Consider the following 22,410-nt stretch of genomic DNA (forward strand, 5'->3'; position numbering starts at 1 on the left):
GTAGAGCCCTCGATCAACCAAGAGAGGTCCAATCCTTCATGACCATTCATTATTCAACTTGTTGCATTCTCCTTTCAAGCGGATCTAGGAGACAAATTTAAAATAAAAATAAAAAAAAAAAATTACAAAATTTTTCTATCATAAAATAAATAATAATAACAATAATAACAATAATAAATAAATAAAGAGATATTTGGACTATTGAGTCTGTGACACCTCTCATCCGCAGCAGGTCGAACAAAACTCATTTAAAGGATAGGTGAGATTATTTAATTATTTTACGTTTGACTAATTAAATTAATGCTTAAAAGTGTGATTAACTAATATTATGGAGGATAATTTTGACTTCTCATAATAATTAAAAAAAACTCGTGTAGCATAACTGCTAATTAAATCCATGCTTAAAAGTTTCATTAATATTAAGACAGTAGTTAGTTTTTGCAATAAATACAAAACTCATGTACCATAACTCCCTGACAAACGGATCAAGTCATTAATTAAGCTTATCAAGTAAAAACAAAAAAACAAAAAAACTTTGAAACCGAACTTCAAAAAAGAAAAAAAAATCATTATATTTTTAAACTAACTATATATTTTTTAATTATTATTTTGTTTGATATTTTTTTAATTACTATTTTGTTTGAGATTCACTTTATGTCTAATATTCTATCGAACGTTTTGAAATATGATAATGCAACAACGGTAATATTATGCTCTCTTTGGGCTTTATAAATAGTTTGCTAAACAAAAGATCTTATACTGTTATAAAGAATGTTTCATTCTCCGTCAATATTCTCCTCTCCTCCAAGACGTGGGATCTCTCAGATAATATTATAGATTTGGAAAGAATATAAGTACTTTTAAAATAAATAGTACGGTAAATAAATTAACGGACATACTGACCACAAAATATTGTTACAATATACATCTTATTGATCAGAGGGAGGTGGAAGGGAGAGAACCCATGACGATGATATTCTCACTGTCTTTATGTTCTTTGGCAAACAGGCCTGATAGAGACCTCAAAGGCGAAATGGAAGTTGATTTTCCCAGAAATGAGTACACACCTCCATTCTCCTCACCATCCGTCCCTAATCCACGGCCTACCTTCCTTGCGAGCCTACTGGTCTCATCGACTCTAAGGCGCGCCCCACAATGACATTTCGTGAGCTTTACAAAGCAAGGTTTATGGAATAAAGATTCACATGAGGCACATTTATCCATCTCAGTTTCCTGAAGGTTTTAAACGCAAAGGGTCATGGAATGCTTGAAGGGAAATTCAAATTCTAACGCAGTCTAGAATAAGTGTAAGGATTTCAGTATATTCAGAATATGGGAATGCAATTACAAGATGTGGGGGGAGGGGAGGGGAGGGTTACCTGAAAAGGAAAAATGAGAGACAACGGGGTGCTGCATGCTTGACGAGCACCACATGAAACGCCAGCATCACAGCACACAAGGCATTTCTCCTCTATGTGCTCCAAGATTTTCCTCGAGATGGTCTCCAGTATTGTAGGTAATACTGCAATTTAAGCGTGCACACAAAAAGGTTGAACAGCACACAATAATATTAAACCAAAACTAGCATAACTAAGTCGAAATCAACCTGCAAATGCCCCTTTGGATAGATCAACAAGGTCTCTAAGTGCAAAAAAATCATTGCTTTCGACAAGATATCTACGGAATCCGAGTCCTCTGTTAATTGACCTACGAAACGGGCAGCGAACATATGAAATCATATCTCCTATTTTTTTCCTCACACCCATAACATGAAGCAAAGCTGGGACCTTTGAGATGAGAGAAGGATTAACCGCACTGACACAAAGCATAGGCTGCCAAAGGAAGTTCAATAAGATGTAAAAAAAATTACTTGCCAACGTTCAGTAGAATTTCTACCTACTAGTTAACCATAAAATGACTACAGATCATATCCAAATGCCATTGACTATAAAATTAGTATGTATTCATTGCAGTAGAAATAAGCAATGAATAACTCATTGCAAATGATTTAACTCTCTCTAGATCATAAATGTCCCTATCTTTTGTTCTTGTTCGACTGTTTTTTTACCAGAACTCTATATCCAAAACACCAAAAAATAGTTAAGATACTAGCCAACCAGCTGACAGTTCAAATTCGACGGCACTATAATTATGCAAGGACAGACAATTTCAACATTGCTCTCCTCTCCATTTAGCTAGTGAAAAAAAAAAAACCCAGCAGAACACAACTATCTGTTCTGCAGAGCAAAGGCTGTATATACCAATTACTCATATTTCCCAATAAACTTTAAATGAACTAAAGAGAACTATCAAAGACAATATAGTTAGAAATGATTAAATGGAATTTTGTTCTGTATAAAATACCTGATCATGTATGGAATCCAAATATGACTTAGCTAACTGAGAAACTGGATACTGAGTGAAGTCCCAATGATGTAAAACTCTTGCTGGTATGACTGCCATCTCATTCGTATGGCATGAAGAGCAAAACATCTGAGAGGTGTAATCACAGACTCGTGGTTTGCCCCATCCAAAACTCTGTACAAAGCCTTTCATCAGAGTTTTCTGATCATCAAAATGTCTATAACATCCAGCACACATATAATGCTGCATCTCCAGTATTTGTTTTGTAGATTTGTACGGTCGAATTTCAACAATTAGTGATATGGAATTCCCCAAAGAGAACAAGTTTTGCGTGTCAGACACACTTGCAGTATCAGGTGATTGAGGTACTGCAGTATCTGATGTAGGAGAGCTGGAGTTTGATTCTTGAGAGCACAAAAACCAAATTAATGGACTCGGATTGGTTGATGAAAATCTTGAATGAAGAATAGAACATAAACACTCTTGAATTAAAACACTTCTTTCCGCAATAATGTCCGGAGATGCACTCCCAAATAACTTTCTTGATCTATTATCAACTGCGGACCAGGGAGAGGGTAAACTCCACCCATGATCAGCAAATGATGATTTCAACTGACAATATAGAGAATAGAAATCTCGGTAGCGGCGTTCAACCTCCCACTGTTTCTTGTCACTCCATACCCTAATTTTGTATACAGTGTACTCCTTCACCCCAACTAGTCTTTCACTGAATGATACATCCCCTCTCTTTTGTCTTGCCCCTATCACTTCAACCCCATCAATTTTCAAGTTTTCTGGGTTACTTGGATCAGAACTGTTAGTGCCTGAAGTAGGTGTAGTTGATCCTCCATCCCTTAGTGGTAAAGATGGTAGTGACTGAGATATCTTATATTTATTAGTAAATCTAGCCCCTGGAGAATCACAAGATTCAAGTAGTATTTCTTCCATTTCGTGAACAACTTCATCATAGAAATCATGTAGCTCAAGTTTTGCTAGCTGCAAGGAAAAAAATTTGCAAGAATGTGAGTGCTTCAAGATAGGTATTCATTTCAAAGCCAACAATTATTGTACTTGTACATCGACCATACACTTGCAGGTGATTGACGACTGCCGGAGGAACAGATATACAATTGCAAAATAAATATAGAATGGACAGATACAATAAGTGAAATGCATTGGATTGATGGCTCCTCTTATCTTTAACAATACACTTCATCAGTGGCATTACGGTCCTTTCATCCCCTCGCGTACAAATACACAAGCGTCTTAAAATGTTTATAGAATATTTCTAAAGATTCATTGGACATAATCTTATAGCTGAGGGAGCGTTAGTGGGACAGAGACAATGTGTTCAATCAGTAACTAGGTGATGATTTAAGATTTTGCACAATTCGAGACAATTTTCAAGGCAAGTAAGAAGTCAAAGCCAATGATAACCGAGCATCATAAACAAAGAAATTTCTACTGACCTCAACTGGCAAAAGATGACCTTTTGATTCAGGTATTGAATTGGAATGTGCCAAATCCTCGCTACAGTCACTAGCATGAGTCGAAAGACGATTAGTTAAAGCAGCACCAAGAGGGTCCATTTTTGTTTTCACATTTCCTAGTCCTTGGCTATCTAAGCCTTGATTCACCGCGCCACCGTTATCTTCGGTTTCTAGGATTTGAGGTTGCGTTACAGAGTTACCATCCACTGTGCACGTGTGCTGCTTTGAAGTAAATTTCTCTGCTCCTGTACCAACTCCAGAAACATTACAAACAAGACATTCACTATTATATGCAGTTTTATCAGCATCTCCTGCGTGATTATTAACAACAAATATATCCTTTGCATCTTGATCTAATTCAACACCGTATGAAAAATCAGCTGCAGTCAAAAAAGTATTGTTTGCAATTTCCTCCAACTCGTCAAAAGACTGGACTTGACAGATCGCCATAGGAATGTCCCGCACTTGAATCACGTCGTTTGGTCTTTCAGCAGTTTGCACAATCATACAATCCCCAGAACTGCAGTTAACTTTCTTCAGAAAATTTGTGCTAGCTTGATCTTCTTTGCAGGCTAAGAGCATCTGTTTTCCACCTTCTCTCGTCATTCCACTACCATCAAGAACACCATTAACAGTCAGAGAAGAGGAATTCAGATTGCACGGTATCCTTTCCTGGAGTGCATCGGCAAAATCATTCCAATCGTCCGAACCGAAAGCAACAGATGAATTGATAAGCAGTGGATTTTCATTTGCCATGTCAGTTTCTGGAAGAATGCGTGCATTATTATGCAGGAAAGTTTCATCCCTATGATCACCATCAGATAAAAAATTATACATTGAATCCTCACTCTCTGAATGCTCGTTCTGGGATCTATCATTTTCCACATCCAATTCACCGTCAGACTTTTTCTCAACCGTGCAAGGTAGAAGACGTTCTTCAAACCTTTGTCCTATTTTCATACCAATCTCAACCGTACTTCCTTCTAAACATCCCATATGAACTGTTTCATTGGTAACATCTCCAAGAACAGCATCCACCTCCGTTCCCGATTCACTGGCTTCTGTCCCTATAATGAATCCTTCTTTTTCATCTTTGCTGCTCTCTACCTTCTCGGACCGGTTAGTCATATCTACCCCACATAATAAATCCGATGTGCTCTCAACCTTCCAACACAAACCTTCGCCATTAGCTTCAAGTGAATCAATAAGCTCACCCGTACCGTACAAATTCAACCCACTAGACCTATCTTTCGTACTCGGTTCTTCACGAGTGATTTCATCGTGCAGTTCTATCTTTATATAGCCTACTATATTCGTATCCATCGAATTCATCTCGTTCCCTCCCAAAATGAAGTTCTCCTGGCCGCCATCATCACTGAACCCATAATTCCTCGCATACGCAAATTCAGAATCGATGCAATCGTTAAATACTGTAATCGTGCTGCGCATACTTGGCGTTCCCATTGCTGAATTCGCACTGCAATACCTCTCGAACTCGGAATCTCCGCAGGACGAATACCTCGAAGAAGCTGGCGATGCAACAGAGCAACCATCGACATTCTCGACACCCCAAGGTGAAGATGAATCCAATGGATCGGCAGAGGCGACTTCCGAGAAGCCCTCACAATGCCCGTCACCATTGATCATTGAAAACCATAAAAATGAACCAAAAAAACTAAAAACAAAACACCGAAAATAGGAAGAACAAAAACTAAAACCAAAAAATCCTACGGAATTAACAAAGAAAACCTCCAATCAATTGTATCACGCTCATTAGAAACCAGATTGCCAACACAATTGCAAGCCGAACCTAATATTTGTAGAATCATAGCCAATCGTGGAATCAAGGTATTCGCAAAAAAGTTCGATTCAACGTCGATAAGAACAAGATAATAACTAAATAGAACAAAAATCACCGACGGGATTCAAATTGAGTGAGGCTAAGGTGATGGGTAAAACAGAGAAGGATACGTAAAAAGGCAAATGGGAGACGAAAAAGAATTTCAGGGTCGGATTCGTTGGCCACGAAATGCAGTTTTTCCCTCTTTTTTTTCATTCTCTCTTGCTTTTCTTTTGACAGAGAGATTATGGCCACGTCATCAAATCCTGCACACAAAAAAAAAAAAAAAAAAAAAAAAAAGGTAAAACCCGGTCTTACCCGCGGTTTTGAGTCATTAGCCAAGTGGAGACAAAAGGATCGAGGTTAGCGTTGATTTGTTTGTTTTTTATTTTATTTTTTTAATTGCATTGTTAATTTTGGCATGAGTAAATTACAAATTTGTCCTTCATAAATTATTTTATTTTAGTACGTTTCTTTTATATATGGGTAAGTTCATTTTCTAGTTAATTTAATATGTTTCTAAGAACTAAATTTTAATATACTCCGTGGACCTAAAAAATGTTTTTTATAAAGAATCGAACGACCGTTAACTAGAAGAGCAATATTGGCACATTTAGCGGTTTATGTGGTTTTAATGACGACTCAACATATGAGGTTGACACCCCCACTTGGCTGACCTTCACAATTCATCTTTTTACTTATCCCTAATTTTATTTGTGGGTGACTTCAGGTTTTGAAGCTGCAATTGAGAAATACATAGCTTTGAAGTTTCTCTTCACCTGTACATGTATAGCTCTGTGATGAATTTTTTTTTTTTTTTAATTCTTTCTTCTTGCTCTTGCTTGTGAACTCCTATGGCGTAGTTGTGGGGTTGAAGGACAAGCATCGCTAAGACTCTATGCAACGATTTGTTTCGCGCTCCTCTTTAATGGAAGTTTTCTTAGGTCTCTGGAAAACGAATTGCTGGAGAGGATATTCAGGATGGTGAGCTATCAAAACAAGTAAAATGAGAGGTACCTGAATAAACGAATATCACATTTGAATCGGACGTGCGCACACACACACTTGTGCCACAAACAGTGCATTAGTCTATGAGAACAACCTTCACTCTTAGAAGCAACAAGTAACATAACTATGTCATAAACAATGTAGATGAATGTCGGGCCCATCAAGTGTTGAATCCTAGCAAATGTCTCCCAGCAAGGTGTGGTTTGATGACGAACCAAGACATAAATTGGTAAACACGTGACGCCTGAGTAAACGAGGGGTGCATAAATGAATTAATATTACATATGAATGGGAGGGATTATGAGTATATGATAACGGATAAACACTTAAAATAATTAAAAGTTATTATTTAAATCAACAAAGTATATATTTATTTTCGATAACTCGATTATAAGATGTAGAGGAATACTAGGGTCATCCTGATCCAATTTTTTGGCACCATCGTCACAAATGATAAATACTTGAAATAATTGAAACTTAATATCTATATCGACGAAGTGCATATTTAATTTTTGATAATTCAATTATACAAATTCAAAACGTAAATATATTTAATTTTTGACGATTTTATGTTGATCGAGCTTCTAATACATAACTTGATTGTGTAGTTGGGTGGAGAAATGTATTAATATTAGTTCATGAGAATGGTATTACTTTAGAAGCAATGTACGACAAATAAATAACATAACATACTGCATCACAAATGAATACCCTGACAATCACATGCAAATTTGTGATTCTAATTATTAATTATGAAATATTATCTAAATGTTAGGAAAATCAAATATCGAATATAAATTTAAATTTATAGTAAAATTTAACTTCTAATTATTGATCATGAAAGAATCGAAATTTAGTAAAATTATTAGGTGCAAAAGACAAAAATAAAGATTCTTCTCGAAGATTCAACTATAAATATTATAACTCATAACTTTTGCCCTAGATGTCGGTTTCACCCTGCTGTTCCGCCGCTTGCAAGCGTTCAAACCTCTTGATCGCTCTCTTCTTCATCCGCCGGTCGCCGGACGGCATGCGTGCAAATGTCAGCTGCTCTCTCCAGTCGCATCTCGCCGGATTGTCTTTGAGTAGTATTGTTTGACATTACTGAAAACGTCATTTCTTTCTTATTTATCGTCGTTTGTTCAATCCGACCATCGGAAGATTGATTCTAGACTGGAAATTGGCTGCTCACTTCATCTCCAGGCGCTTCATGCCGTTCGTTATGCTTCTCCCATAGCAGAAAGCAAACGTCCAGCGGCTAGAATTGCCGCTTGCCCTAAAGATAGGCTTTCTAGTCTTTCTTTCACGACAAGTTCAATTTCTTCATTAAGGTTCGTGCTCTCTCTTACGATCCCACACCAATTATCACACTAATTAGTATTTCAAAGGTTGATCATTCGATCTCCTACCTTTTTTTTAAATGAAAAATGGGCTCACTCATATACTTTTTAGGAAGATTCCTAGTAGGTCACCAAATATTGAATTATTATAAGCTAAGCACACTTAACTTTAAAGTTCATGTTCTATCAAAAAGTACAATTTGCTTGTAATTTTCTTTTAGGGGACTCAATTATCAAAACTCTAAAGTTAAGTAGGCTTAGTTTGAAGCAATCTTATTTTGGGTAACCTCCTAAAGACTTTGGGTAACCTCCTAAAAGACCTGTGAGTGAGGAAAAACCGTGCGGAAAAGGTCTGTGGGGAGAATCTTTACTCTTAAAAGCGATGGTATGACTTGTTGCAGGGAATGCCAAGATCAATAGATGTCAAATTAGATTCCAAAATATTATTTGAACCATTGGCATCGGGTGTTACCCCTTCGTTTGAGCGGTAACTTTGGCAACATCCCCCATGGAAATATGTTTTACTCTCAACTTGAGGAAATATTATCACCTTTGTTAACATCTCTACTCTTCTTGAAGCACCACCAAACTAGAAAGTTTTCAAGGAAACTCGTCTTGTTGAATAAGTGCTTTGGGTGGAGAAGATATCCAATCTTTAAGGACATTATGTCGAGATTGTGAAGTTTGGAGTGAATGGTGGGTTAAATATACTCATTTGTACCCAATTGGGAGATTAAATTTGGTTGGACATCCCTCTCAAAGACCTCAATCGTCACCAATCTACCACCATTAATTCCAACTCATCTTGCAAAGATATATATATATATATATATTTTTGTAGGAGATAATATCTATAATAGCCCAAGCCCATCGCTACTGGATATTATCATCTTTAGACTTTTCCTTTCGAGGTTTTCCTCAAGATGTTTAAAACGCGTCTACTAGGGAGAAGTTTTCACGTCCATGTAAGGTATGCTTCGTTCCCCTCTCCAACCAATGTGGGATCTCACAATCCACCCCCCTTGGGGGCCTAGAGTCCTCGTTGGCACGCCATCCGGTGTCTGGCTTAGATACTATTTGTAATAGTCCAAGCCCACTGCTAGCAGATATTGTTCTCTTTTGGTGTTCCTTTTCGAGATTCCCCTAAAGGTTTTTAAAACGCGTCTACTAAGTCGAGGTTTCCACACACTTATAAGGATGTTTCGTTCCCCTCTCCAACAAATGTGGTATCTCACAATATCATTGATGATTGAAATTTACAAAAAGGATGTAATATCCATGATGTTTACAAAATTCCTTCCAATTTACAGTGAAAAAGATATAATTATAGAAAGTAACAATATTAGACAGTTTACGCCAAGAGATAGCTTGATAAACAACAGTGTCGAAGAGTTTTGTACAAGTCTGTGTCTTTTCCGCGAATATTCTTTGATTTTTTTCTTTCCACAGATTCGAAAAGAAATTCATGTTTAAGTTTTCTTGCAGTAGAGTTTTTGCATTCTTGAAAAGTTGGTACATTAAGACCATGTCCAACAAATCCTTTACCTCCCTTGGAATTGTGAGATGCCATTTGAAGATATTGAGAATCGTTTTCCTGAAATTCTGAGCATATCTACATTGCACAAAAAGTGGTTCTGTTTATTTTTTTTCTTGCATAATGGGACTCCAATTTGGAAATAGAGTCAGGTAAGACATTTTTTTTTGTAGATTTTCACTCGTGCTAAAGACTTTATGCACTATTTCTCAAAGAAAGAACTTCACTTTTTTAGGTGATGTAATTTCCATACTATCTTTGCTAGTGTAGAAGTTATTACTTCTACTTTTTTTCCTATGTTCATCATCAAGAATTTTGTAGTTAAGACCTCGTCAGTGCTGGGAAGCCAGTCAATGAGTTTGCTTTATTTGACAATATCATTGTGGCAAGGTTAAGACATTCGGCTCATTTGCTCCCTTATCCTCTAGGTTCCTACCAAGCTTTAGATTCCAGAATTTTGTTGACAAATTTTATGTTTCTTTGATCGTGACTCTTTTGCTGTGAGAGAGTCTGTACAAAAGTGGGTACTGCAAGGCTAGCGTGGTGTTTTCAACCCATGGGTCGATCCAGAATGATGTGGTTCCTCCATCACTCATCCCATGGCGAATTTGGTTCGTGATGAGGTTTTGATGTTTCTTTATGTACTTTCAGCGTCTTTTGCAGAAGATAGAAGATGGAGGGGGTTGATTTTTGCATATAGTAATATATTTAGGCTTTCTAAGTTTTCTCCACAAGACATTTTTTCTTTTTATATCCTAGCAACTTTTTATGGCATTTCGAATAGAGACGTGTAGCAAGTGAGGATGTTGGATAGTTTGGCTTGTAATAGTGTGGGTCGTTCGCCTTTTGAAGTAATAATAACATGATGATCATGTTGGCAACCTTCTTTCTATTTTTTCAATAATACTCTTCCATAAGGTAAAAAGTTTGTGGTTTCCTTTTAAGGGTAATCCTAGGTACATATTTTTGCATTCACCCTTTTTACATCTGTATATGTTAGCCAATTCTTCAATAGTCTACTGATGGCCATATTCTATATTTTTTTTGGAGATTGATATTTTGTCCAAAGAATCCTTCGATGGTTTTTACTGTCTTGATCACGTTTTTTTTTTATTTTTTATGGAGGAGACATTTGTCAAGTCAGAAAATAGGATTGTGTCATCCACGAACTAAAGGTGGTTGATGCTTATGGCTTGTTGTCAATCTGTAAACCTTTTATCTGCATTTTGTACTTTGCTTGTCTGTGGGTGACTGAGATAATCCATTACCATCTTGAAAAGAAAAGGGGACAGTGGATCCCCTTGTCTAAGACCCTGTGTGACAAATCTCTTCCTTCTCGGTCTTCCATTGATGATGATGGAAAAGTTTGTGGATGAGATGTATCCTTTTATCCACCCTGCCATTTTGAGCCAAAGCTTTCTACTACAAGAATGTTTCGAGGAAAGTCCAATTGACCTTGTCGAAGGCCCTTTTCAAGTCAAGTTCGAGAAAAGTTCATTTGCCATGAGAGATGCATTGAGGAATTGTCGCCTCTTTATGAAAGCTGCTTGTTTCCCAGTAATTGTGAAAGGGAGAACCTTTTTGGATGTTCTTATAACACCCTTGCTATGCTTTTATATAGTCCAGTTGTTATACTTATAGGACAAAAGTCTGCAACAATGCAGGCATCTAGTTTCTTTAATTATCTAACAAATGCATGTCTCGTTTAGGTTGCCATGGATAACTCCATTCTTAAAAAAAGAATCTTGGAACACACTCATGATATTGGCTCAGAAATTTCCAACATTTTTAAAAAAATTCTAAGACACATCTTTCTGGCTCTTAGAGAGTTTTTGAAGATACTTTTTAGGCCAAGCCTTCAAGGTCACCACCTAGACATAACTTCGGTACTCCTTTGACGTCCTATGCGTAGCAATTTTTTTTTTAATATTTTAATATTATTTTTATTTTTAAGCCAACTCTTTCATGATGATTGGGATGAGGTTTGAAGAGCCTTGCAACAATAAGTCAACAATTTTGGGTCCATCAACCCTTTACAATCGGACAAGGCCATACTTGCAGTTGAAGATAAATATCAAAGATTGTGGTGGGACGTATATGGGGAAATTGGGCAATGGAGCTAAGATGTTTGCTTTAAGTATCTTAAAGTCCACTTGTTTCGAGGATGGATGAAGGTTTGAAATTTACCAATTGACCAATGGTGCATGGAGGTGTTCAAGAACATCGGTGGTGAATGTGGAGGTTATATCAAGATTGCCATCATAATAGACATGATGTAGGTTAGCATCAAATTTAAGGGATTTTCTTCTTGTTTTTTTTTTTTACCCGTCACTGTCGTCCCGTCGTCCCATCTTCAGCTTGCTCTATCGTTATTGTCAATATTGACACATTTTTTTTGTCGTTAATCATCCAGTCAAGTTTTTGATTGCATGGCAAAGCACCTCTTATGGCGGAAGAAGTAGTCTCACTATGTGTCACCATTGGATCCTCTTGCATTACTCACATGTTGGTTCCAAAATCTTGCACTTTTCCTCAAGAATAGGCTACTCACGCTTCTTACCATCAAGTCTCAGACCTTAACCTTAAATTTGACTGTTGTATCAAACATCATAATGGATGATTGTCCTCCCAAACCTTCCCCTCCCCTACTAGCACAAAGCATAATTTTTAACCCTGGTACACGACAACTCAAAAAGGATGCCATGCCTTATAAGTCATATTGTCCCTCTAACCTACTAGTTTAGTCACCTCAACTTGTTTCACCTACTCGACGCTAGCCCCATGGCTCCTATACTTTACCTAGCTTATTGATTAACTCAAAAGATATTGAAACGCCCCATACCTGTGATTTGTATTAGGATTCAAATTTTGGATACGGTGCCTGTGTTCCTCAACATTTTCCTGCATTCTTTATGACATGGTCAAGTGACTTCTTGCTTTTAAAAGTGAAAACTATTCACATTAACCAACATAAGTCCTTTCAGCATGCTTTGTCTTGGCTCTTATGTTGTCTAAGAAAATTTCCAAGAGGTCATGCAACATAGAATTTCTCAAGCACACTTAACTTTGGAGTTCTTATGATTGAGTCACCGAAAAATAAGGTGCACATTGTTGGTATAGACAATAATTTTCAATTCTTTTATGCGTTTCTCATCCATTTCATCTTCAGGATTGTTCTCATTCGGATGTGGCATTGGTTCGTTCGTGTACTCCTCCTTTACTCGTGTCACATACCCACTGTCTTTCGCCTCGGTTCGTCCCTGAACCACATCCTACCAGGAGAAGTATTGCTCTTACATCATTTTGTAATGCCTCTATGTCCTGGATTTGGACCAAATTCGAAATTCGAAATCGATATCTATTTGCCCTGACATTCCCTTGTATCTCTCGTGACATGATCGCTTTACTTCTCGCTTCTAAGAGTGAAATTATCTCCACAAATCAACATGAGTCATTTCAACAGATTTTGTCTTCACTCACATGCTTCTTAGGAAAGTTTTCTTGGGGTCACCCAACATAGAATTGCTTCATATAGAACTCTCTTAACTTTGTAGTTTTTATGATTGAGCTACCGAAAAGGAAGGTACATTTTGTTGGTACAAGTAGTAGCTTTCAATTTTTTTAAGCTTTCTTAGTCATCTTATCCTCAAGATCGCTTTTATTTATGCCCAAGGCTTTGTCTATCTTCGTGTACCAAAGAAGATCTTAACCAGCTTATACGGTCCGGCCCTTATCCCATTAAGGCAAGAATTTTGTATGGGAGCTTTGTCATTCTTGTATCAACACTGAAGCTCTTAGGGGTGAACTACATGGTTATACATGTATCCCAGCTATTCCATGCTAAAGCTTACTCTTCTAGTTTCTTTATGCAAGACACAGCTCTATGCTAGAGCTTAGTCTTCTAGTTTTTTATGCAAGACACCTCTGGATTGAAATTAACAAGACTTGGTGCCATGATGATATCTCTACTCTTGTCTCTCTATTTCTTTTGGCATTTCCAAAATGACCAAAGGATCCTTTGGCTTAATCACGAGCTAGCATAAGTCAAATGTTTGAAAGAGAGAATTACAAATGGATCTCGTGAACTCACATCCCCAAAGAATGTGGTCCAAGTCGTCCCCTGCCTTCCGACCAAGAATATGACAAAATGGGCAAACTAATGAGGGCAACTCTCTCTAAAGCCAATTTTATGTTTTGGTTAATTTACCTGTGGATAAGTTTTTTCAAGCCTCATGCTTTGTATCTTCTTTGAGTCCTCTTATGCACAACTATAAACTAATATCATGTTGTTATTGTTTATTAGGATACACGTGTGGTAGCACTTTTGGCTTGACTAGAACAACCCTTCTGTGTCTTGCTCAGGATGATATCAGCTGACATTGTGGACTTGTCAAGTGATGATGAGGAAGGATCAAACCTGAAAGCCGTGAAGTTGGAGCCAGATGTTGTTGGGGCTGTGATGCTACCAAAAGAGCACACGAAGAAAAATGTCATCAAACATGAAAAACCAAATACTGAATTTGTCAGTCAAAGATTTGATGAAAATAGGAGCCCCAATGTTTTGAGTGCTGGTCAAAGTAGCTCTAGTATATTGGATCAGGTGCCATCTCCAGCTGATGATTCTGGCCTTACATCCCCATCTCCCTTGTGTCCTGCACCAGTTTGTCGACAGTTCTGGAAAGCTGGCAACTATGATGATGCAGTTGCTGCTAAAGTCACTGTTCAAAGTACTATTCCATTTTGCCATATCAGATTCACCATATTTTAGTTTAAATATTGTGATTTTTCCCAGTTTTATTATGGTCTGAAAAATCATCTTATCTTGGATCGGAAAAATAGTAGTCATTTCAAAGTAATGCAGGATTGAACTTTTTATTTAGATGGCCTTGTGAGGAGCCATTGGATTCACTTTTGTTTCTGATGGTCTTTCACCTTGATGGCAGGTTCCAAAGGCCATCTCCATGTCCACCCTATGTTCCTTCATTCGAATGCTACTTCACACAAATGGGCCTTTGGAGGTATTGAACTGTTTTGTTTGTTTACATTTTTGTATGTATTTTATTTGGTGAAATCAATTCAATTAGCTCAATCCTCTTTTGATCGCTTGATGAAAAGATACAAATCAGCGTTCAAGGAAACAATCTCCCAATTGTTTCTTGACATCAAACATCCTTTCTATTCAGTTGTTTCTTATAAATAAATAACCAAATTTTCTTTTTATTTCTGTTTCCAGCTGTTGCAGAGCTGCTTGATAATGCTGTTGATGAGGTGATTTTCTTGCACGAGTCTTTTTGCAATATACTTGTTTAATTTTAATTAAAATTTATTAAACAAGGTTTTTACTTTGGATATTATCTTATTTTTCTTGGTTGACCATTTTTCCATTTCTCTTCCCCTCCCTGTAGCCCCACCTTTCTAAATAAAACTTTGATTCGGCATATTTTTCACTATATTTCAAGTGCTTGTTGATCACTTATTAATTGCAAATAAAGCACTTTCGGTTTTAATCTTATTAAATTGAGGTATTGGTGTGTTTTTCTGTCTACGATTAAATTCTTACTCTTATTTTATGTAATGGATAGATCCCCAATGGAGCTACCTTTGTCAATGTGGATAAAATCTTGAATGCAAGAGATGGAAGTCCTGCTTTGTTAATTCAAGGTACTGTCATCAAATTGTCCCCATGCCTTTTGGTATCAAGTTTATATTTTCTATTAGGTTACCCTTATCATTTAATCTGTTCAACTTTGCTATATATGTAGATTAGACTGCCTAATAGTTACACTTTCAAAATTTGACCACTTTTTCTAGATGATGGAGGTGGAATGGATCCTGAAGCAATGAGGAGGTGTATGAGTTTTGGATTTTCAGATAAGAAGTCAAAATCAGCTATTGGACAATGTATGGAAATTTGCAATCATTTTATAAGCTTACATTTTAAGCTCTTTCTTCCCTATTGCATTTATTGGTTCACTTGTAGCCTTCCAGATGGAAATGGTTTCAAAACAAGCACTATGAGACTTGGTGCAGATGTCATTGTCTTCAGTCGACACGTGAATAATAGGTTTGGCTCCAAATTTGATGTGTTTTACAAATTGTACACATGAATATCTTAGTATTGGCTATAAACGGTGGTATATCTTTTAACGATCATTGAACGTCTCCATCTTATTGATTTGATAGATGATTGTGAATAATATACTTATATTTTTTATTCTTTTTTGTAACTTATTTGATAAAATGGGATTAACGCTAGACTTTTTTTCCTTCTTTTAAATGAGGTTCATTTTCCATGTTTCAGGGTATCAACGCGGAGCATTGGTCTTCTATCCTATACATTTTTGAGCCGTTCAGGCTACAACAGAATTGTAGTGCCTATGGTAATTTCACTTTCTCATTAAACAGTTCTATGTAGCTTATATCTTTTTCTGGCTATTGTTTCGTCATTATATTTGGTTATGCGTTGAAGTTAATTTTTTAGTCTGCTTCAAATGCTATGTTACCATTCTGATGTTTTGCATGTTCGAGGAAAAAGATGAACAATAAAAACTTATATCCAGCTGAGGGTATGGCATCTAGCATCATAAAAAAGCCGTCTTAGCATAAATCGTAAGAACTTTGCTTTGTCTTTAAAGGGGTGGCCACATGAAACCTAATATAGGGGTTTTTGGTAGCGTAATTAAAATCCAATGAATCGTGAATGTATGAGAAAGAGCCTGGCAACAAGAGGAGAAGGCAATGAATGTAAATGTTATGATGGGGCTGGAAAGAAGTTTTCAAATCTTTGTTTAGGGGATCTCAGGTTGTCAAATATTTCGAGAGGTTGATTATAATTTTTTTGTGGGAAGGGGGGTCGACGTGGGAGGAGGTTCTTGTTTAGTTTAGTAGGAGGTGGTCTTAAAGCCTATTGACCTTGGATGTTTGGGTATTGGGAGTTTTAGATTACGTCACGAGGCTCTTTTGACCAAATGGTTGTGTCTGTCTTCATTGAGATCGATACATTGTGGTATAGAATGGTTGTTTCTAGGTATGATTCTCACCCCTTTTGAGTGGCTTCAAGTGGGGAGTCGAGGGGCCTGTAAAAACATTTGGATAGCTATCTCTTCGGTTTTTTTTTTTTTTTTTTTTTTTTTTTTTCTCAATTCATTGTTCCTCCGTTGGGATGACCTTAGTATTTATTTCTTGTGGGAGTGCCATTTCGCGAACTACCTTGGGGATTGTTGGGTGATGTTTCTTGTTTGTACTGCAGGTAGATTATGAATATAACAAAGCAAGTGGCAAAATGGAAATTTTGCATGGCAAGGAGCATTTTATGTCTAACCTTTCCATACTTCTGCAGTGGTCGCCATACTCATCAGAAGCTGAACTTCTTAAGCAAGTAAGATGTTTTCAACTGCCTTTTGTTCCCTAATTTAATCTGGATTCTTAAGCTTGTTTTGACATTGAACTACATTGATTTTGTTCTAGTTGCTGTAGAACCAAGATTAGCCTTGAAAAAGAATAACTTAGTTTCATCCTAATCCTTTCCCTTTGCGTTGAATAATCTGGAGTTTTTTTCGATCCAGTTCATAGATTTTCTTTTACAGCATATACATGCAAGATCCTCCTTTTCGTACTCATATCATGGCCGCACAACAGATGAATTACGTTCTTTGCGTTTTTTCAAAGAACTCATGACTTGTAAATTTCCAAACAAGAACTCCTAACATTTATGTAATAGCGATGGAGGAATATATGTTCAGCATTTTCCTTGGTGCCATGACATAAAACACTAGTTTTCTTCTTAATCTTTTTTAGTATTCGATCCTCTAAGAAACATTGTCCACAGGGGAAAAACTTTCTTCGGCAGCCTTCCAGATAGCTATCTGCAATTTTAAATTTTTTTTATTGTTATTCTTACTTTATATTTTGTTTTTGTTTTAATAAAGAAACAATAGACCAGAAGAATAAAATAACACCTTCCGATCTAATTTAATGTTGAAAGTAGAATTGTTACAAAAGACTTGTTATTGCTACGCCAATTGGAAGTCATGGATTGAACAAGCTCACACAAATTAACAAAAGTTGAACTTATCTTTAAAGATTCTGTCATTGCTCTCCTTCCAAATAACCCACAAAATAGCCTTGACCATAACACCGTAGTTATGTCTTTGGAAGTTACGCCAATTGGAAGCTGACTAGGACTTCCCTTAAAGCTGATTTTTTATTTAAACTTCTATCCCGGTGGCCTCTTGAAATATCTTCCTTACCGGCAGCATGTTGCTTTATTTTCATTATTATCCCCATGAACAATATTGCTTTTGATGATGCCTCCCAAGTTTCTTATCTCTTGGTAGTACAAGGGACAGTATCTTTCTTACACACCATTGATTAGGGTTATAAAACTAGTGTCTTTTTCTTTCACTGTCTCTCCTTAACATCATATGAAGGTGTGAAAATTCAAACTAATGAATAATTTCTATAGTGTATTTGTGTATGCTCTAAAAACTTGCAAGTTGTAAGGTATGCTGTATTATTTTGCCATTGAACATCTTTAATTGTAAGGAAATATTTTAGCAGCTCTCTAGTACAAACCAATTTTGATGGCTATTTTTTAAGCTATTGAAAGCTTCTCAATGGTGCATCAACATATGTACATTTTGACTCTGATGGCAGTTTGATGATATTGGATCGCATGGCACAAAAGTAATCATCTATAATTTGTGGTATAATGGAGACCGCAGAATGGAGCTGGACTTTGATACAGATCCAGAGGTTCAACTGCATCCTTTTGTTTTTCTTCTTTTAATTGACTGTTTAATTAATTGGGACGATTTTTCTATTCTGTGGTAACAGGACATTTACATTGGTAGAGATATTAAAAAAATTGACACTCTCCGTGCATCGAAGGCAATCTGTGAGCAGCACATTGCTAATCAATTGCAATATTCTCTTCGTGTAAGCTTGAGTTGCAAAATGAATATTACAGCTCCATTTTTGTAGGACTCAAGTTTTGTACTTACACTCGATGCTTCTCAGGAATATTTATCCATCTTGTACTTGCGGATATCAGAGAATTTCAAAATAGTATTGCGTGGGAAGGCTGTTCTGCATCGTAATCTTGCCGATGATCTCAAATTTATCGAATACATTTTGTATAAGCCTCAATGTGGTGGATTTGTAGAGGTAGTGTTAATCTTTTAGTCATGTTTGTTTGTTTGTTTTTTACTAATCTTTTGTCTGATAACTGCTCCAACCCTCCTCTTTTGGTATATGGTAATGTAGTAATTTTACTATTCAGGGTGTGGTTGTTACTACAATTGGGTTCCTGAAGGAGGCCCCACATGTCAATATACACGGTTTTAATGTGTACCACAAAAATCGTTTGATTCTGGTAAGTTTCCTTTCACTTTTTGTTCTTTACCTTTTTCTAACCAAAAGCATATCATCGTTCCTCCCCCTTCCTCATTTTAACCATTAGAGCTTCTTTTTCTTTTTGTTTATTTTTTTCCATTTCATATGTTTCTGGCTGATTTTCTTTTTCTTATTAATATGTTAGTTCTTTGTTTAAAAATGAGTATGGTACTTCTTTTTCAATATTTAAGCTAAAATTTTAAAATTTTCTTCATGATCATTGATCAGGCACAACGCCCATTTCTTTCTCATCTTTGGCACCTTCAGATCTTACTATTTCTCGTTACTTGTGTATTGGTCTGTATAGATTGGTGTAAGATTCAATCCTGGTTCTTTCTTTGTATATATTTTTATGAAAATAAAGATGATATTGTTACATCAAATATCTTTTAAAAATAGATGCTACCTTTGAAATATATGTTAATCATGCTATTGTGGAAGTAATCTATTCGAGTTCTATAAACTTTTGTGAAAATTTCTCATAATTTCTTGATTGTCTCTTACAATCTAACATCATCTTTTAATTGCCTGCATATGTTTAATTCTGTGTATAGATTAATTATGGGTTATTATTCCATATTTGGTTTTACATTTACGCAATGCATCAAGCTAATTCCTTTTTATGTCATTTGCAGCCGTTTTGGAGGGTTGTGAGCTATTCAGACAATAGAGGAAGAGGCGTTGCTGGTAGGGCATTTGCTTTCGGAATTTCCTTTCTTTTTGACACGTGAGCTGATGATGGTCATTGATATTCGTCTATATCTGAAGGTGTTCTCGAAGCAAATTTTATTGAGCCTACACATAATAAACAAGACTTTGAGAGAACTTCTCTTTTCCAGAAACTTGAAACTCGTTTGAAAGAGATGACTTGGGAGTACTGGTATGCTAATTGCTAAAAATTTAAGGCGATGAAGACCAATTTGTTTCCATTTCTGTAATTTGATTAATGGAGGCATTCGTAACTTGGCTTTAGTATTTTTTAGGAGTGTTTCGGTCACCCCATCATTTTTCCTAATTATTTGGCAGGGATTATCATTGTGGACTCCTTGGGTATTGTGTTAAGAAACAACTTCGCGTGACATCATCCTCACAGATACCATCCAGCATCACTGTACCTGCTGGTACAGAAAATCCTCACATATTGAAACAATGCTTTCCAGTTACGGTCACAGAGGGTAGAGAAAGAGCACGTGGGAGGTCTGAACAATGTACACTGGAAGCACAGGGAAAATCTAGAGAAGGTACCTTGTTAGTCCAACATCTGTTCTTCACATTATTTAATGTCCTCTTTCTATTGTTCTAAAGCTTTTTGTTGGTGCAGGAGTATGTAACAAAAGAAAGGCAGATGTTTTGGTAGAAGATGAACAGGTGAAATGGCTTTGGACAAATTATTCTGCATTTTTTATTATTTTTCACTTTAGCTCATCGTTTCCCTTTCCATTGTGTTATTCAAGTACTCTCTATGTAATTCATGCAAGTGTAATGAGCACAGCCCAAGCCTACCGCTAGCAGATATTGTCCTCTTTGGACTTTCTCTCAAGGTTTTAAAATGCGTATGTTAGGAAGAGGTTTCTACATCCTTATAAAGAATGTTTCGTTCCATTCTCCAACCAATGTGGGATCTCTCGATCCCCCAACTTTCCCTTAGGGACCTGACGTCCTCGGTGGCACACTGTGCAGTGTCTAGCTCTGATACCATTTGTAACTACCTAAGCCTACAGCTAGCAAATATTGTCTTTTTTGAGCTTTTCCCTCCAGGTTTTAAAATGCGTCTGTTAGGGAGATGTATACACACCATTATAAAGAATTTTTCGTTTCCCTCTCCAACCAACGTGGGATTGGACTCTTTAGCTTATTGAGTTTTATCAGTAGTAGTTGGCCTTCCTATTCCTATCTATAAACGTCCTATCCATCAAGCTAGTTCTGTTTAAACCAAAGTAGGAATTGATAATCACTTCCTGCAGTGGTTCTTTTCTTTGCATCATATTTTAAATGCACACAATTTGGACATGGCTATTTTTCAACTTTTATATGAGAAACAAATTAACTTTAATGTTTTGTCCTTGCAGTCTGTTCGTGCTAATCAACCGAAAAATCAGCAGGCTATTATTTTGTTGGAAGAAAATAGGAAGCTCCGTGCAAAGTAAGTTAATAGAGGAAGTATATTTTGATGGTTCAGAAATAAACTTTATCTAATCCAGAAGTCTCAGATCAGCAGAAAATGAACTGTTAAGTTTAAAACGCACTAATTTTTCCCCTCTTTGTGTAGATGTTCAGACTATGAAAAGCGGAAGGAAGAACTTAATCTCAAGGTATAAAGTGGAACGGTTTTCAAATGATCGTTTTAAACTAGAACTCTCTGTTTTGACCTTGTAGTAAGTTGAAAATATGCTATTGTATGGACTTCTTATCTTATTCGCCAGAAAATTCCTGTAATTGTCACATGTGCAGGCAACGCAAATTAGGAGCGACGTACGGGAAGTCAAACTCGAGATCCAGCGGCTGTTGGATGAGTTAAAATCTATGGAAGCAGTGAAGGTTGAAGGCATTGTATAAATGTACAGTCATTGGGTTCACTTTTTGTGTGTTTAGGCTACCCTTTGGAATTGGATAACATAACCCTGTATCTAAAAACCAAGAAATATGATGATATAGTTTCTATACATACATGGCCGACTACCCTTCTTCCCATGGCCATCTATATGGGACTCCCCCTTCATTTCCCCCTCAGCTTTGAAAATAGTTTCCTACAATTTGTTTTTGTTGGCTATCGTATGTCGGTTTCCTTGACGGGAAAATTTCCCACTTGTACAGACATGAAAATCCACCTTGTAATACTAACCAAAATTTCTAACATTCTTGTTACTTATCACTGTTATTGGTATATATATATATATGAATTGGGCATCTTTTTTCATTTATGGTTTTCATTGTTTTCTAAATATAAATAAAAACTATATGTTGTGATTTCAAGTAGAGATCTATGCCAACTCATTCTGTTCGACATCTTCGCGTTGAAAAGGGAAAATGTACCTTCTCTCTATCCTCTCTTTTCTTTTCGGTCGGGATGTATTTTGAACCTTTACAGGAGAATCAAATTTAACTGGTTCAAGAAGAGGAGAGGAGAGAAGCCAAAACAATACTAAACTAGCCGTTGACCCTTATTTTTAAAATTTTTTAATATATATTTTAAGGTTAAGACTATTATTTAAAACTTTCAAATTCGGGGTATATATTAATGTAATAACCCGAAAATAATAAATAAATAAATTAAATAAAAATAAAAATAAATTAATTAATTAAAAAAAAAAAAAAAAAAAAAGAAAAGAAAAAGACAGCAGCAGCTTGAAGCTGCTGCCATGGAGAACGGAAGAATGGACAGGTGGATTGAAGGGAAAAGAAAGAAAAGAGAGGAAGATGGAGGTGTGGGATGAAGAAGGG

At 36.4% G+C, this 22,410-nt stretch overlaps 2 protein-coding genes across 4 annotated transcripts; one reads left to right on the forward strand and one right to left on the reverse strand.

The window, feature by feature from the left end:
- Positions 1 to 846: 846 nt before the first annotated feature.
- Positions 847 to 5,936, reverse strand: LOC111779835 (uncharacterized). 3 transcript variants are annotated; one of them, XM_023660000.2, is made up of 5 exons: positions 3,834 to 5,932; positions 2,365 to 3,360; positions 1,607 to 1,832; positions 1,380 to 1,522; positions 847 to 1,233 (listed from the first exon to the last, which is right to left on the reverse strand). In XM_023660000.2, exons 1-5 carry the CDS (start codon positions 5,499 to 5,501, stop codon positions 937 to 939), a joined length of 3,330 nt encoding a protein of 1,109 aa, XP_023515768.2. In that variant the 5' UTR covers positions 5,502 to 5,932; the 3' UTR covers positions 847 to 936. The 3 variants fall into 3 exon arrangements, 1 of the variants encoding a protein (XP_023515768.2); XR_015413857.1 differs by lacking the exon at positions 847 to 1,233 and having other exon boundaries at positions 1,508 to 1,522; positions 1,607 to 1,707; positions 1,788 to 1,832; positions 3,834 to 5,936; XR_015413858.1 differs by lacking the exon at positions 847 to 1,233 and having other exon boundaries at positions 1,485 to 1,522; positions 1,607 to 1,707; positions 3,834 to 5,936.
- A 1,698-nt stretch (positions 5,937 to 7,634) lies between these two features.
- DMS11 (Histidine kinase-, DNA gyrase B-, and HSP90-like ATPase family protein) lies at positions 7,635 to 21,825 on the forward strand. The gene is made up of 20 exons (XM_023660342.2): positions 7,635 to 8,033; positions 13,880 to 14,303; positions 14,520 to 14,594; positions 14,810 to 14,844; positions 15,159 to 15,237; positions 15,388 to 15,477; positions 15,565 to 15,640; positions 15,878 to 15,956; positions 16,826 to 16,954; positions 18,232 to 18,330; positions 18,412 to 18,513; positions 18,595 to 18,741; positions 18,857 to 18,949; positions 19,605 to 19,656; positions 19,738 to 19,849; positions 19,996 to 20,210; positions 20,291 to 20,337; positions 21,039 to 21,112; positions 21,239 to 21,281; positions 21,421 to 21,825. Exons 2-20 carry the CDS (start codon positions 13,940 to 13,942, stop codon positions 21,523 to 21,525), a joined length of 2,016 nt encoding a protein of 671 aa, XP_023516110.2. The 5' UTR covers positions 7,635 to 8,033; positions 13,880 to 13,939; the 3' UTR covers positions 21,526 to 21,825.
- The last annotated feature ends 585 nt before the right edge of the window (positions 21,826 to 22,410 follow it).

The sequence above is a fragment of the Cucurbita pepo genome, chromosome 18, assembly GCF_057944985.1.
Source record: "Cucurbita pepo subsp. pepo isolate OVF chromosome 18, ASM5794498v1, whole genome shotgun sequence".
In the NCBI taxonomy this organism is placed as follows: domain Eukaryota; kingdom Viridiplantae; phylum Streptophyta; class Magnoliopsida; order Cucurbitales; family Cucurbitaceae; genus Cucurbita; species Cucurbita pepo.

Coding starts and splice junctions, on each gene's coding strand:
- DMS11 (XM_023660342.2), top strand. CDS start 13,940: ATGATATCAGCTGACATTGTGGACTTGTCAAGTGATGATGAGGAAGGA. Junction 16,955..18,231: donor AAGCTGAACTTCTTAAGCAA/GTAAGATGTTTT, acceptor CTCTGATGGCAG/TTTGATGATATTGGATCGCA. Junction 21,282..21,420: donor AGGAAGAACTTAATCTCAAG/GTATAAAGTGGA, acceptor TCACATGTGCAG/GCAACGCAAATTAGGAGCGA.
- LOC111779835 (XM_023660000.2), bottom strand. CDS start 5,501: ATGATCAATGGTGACGGGCATTGTGAGGGCTTCTCGGAAGTCGCCTCT. Junction 3,361..3,833: donor GTCATCTTTTGCCAGTTGAG/GTCAGTAGAAAT, acceptor TTTTCCTTGCAG/CTAGCAAAACTTGAGCTACA. Junction 1,523..1,606: donor ATCCAAAGGGGCATTTGCAG/GTTGATTTCGAC, acceptor CTTAAATTGCAG/TATTACCTACAATACTGGAG.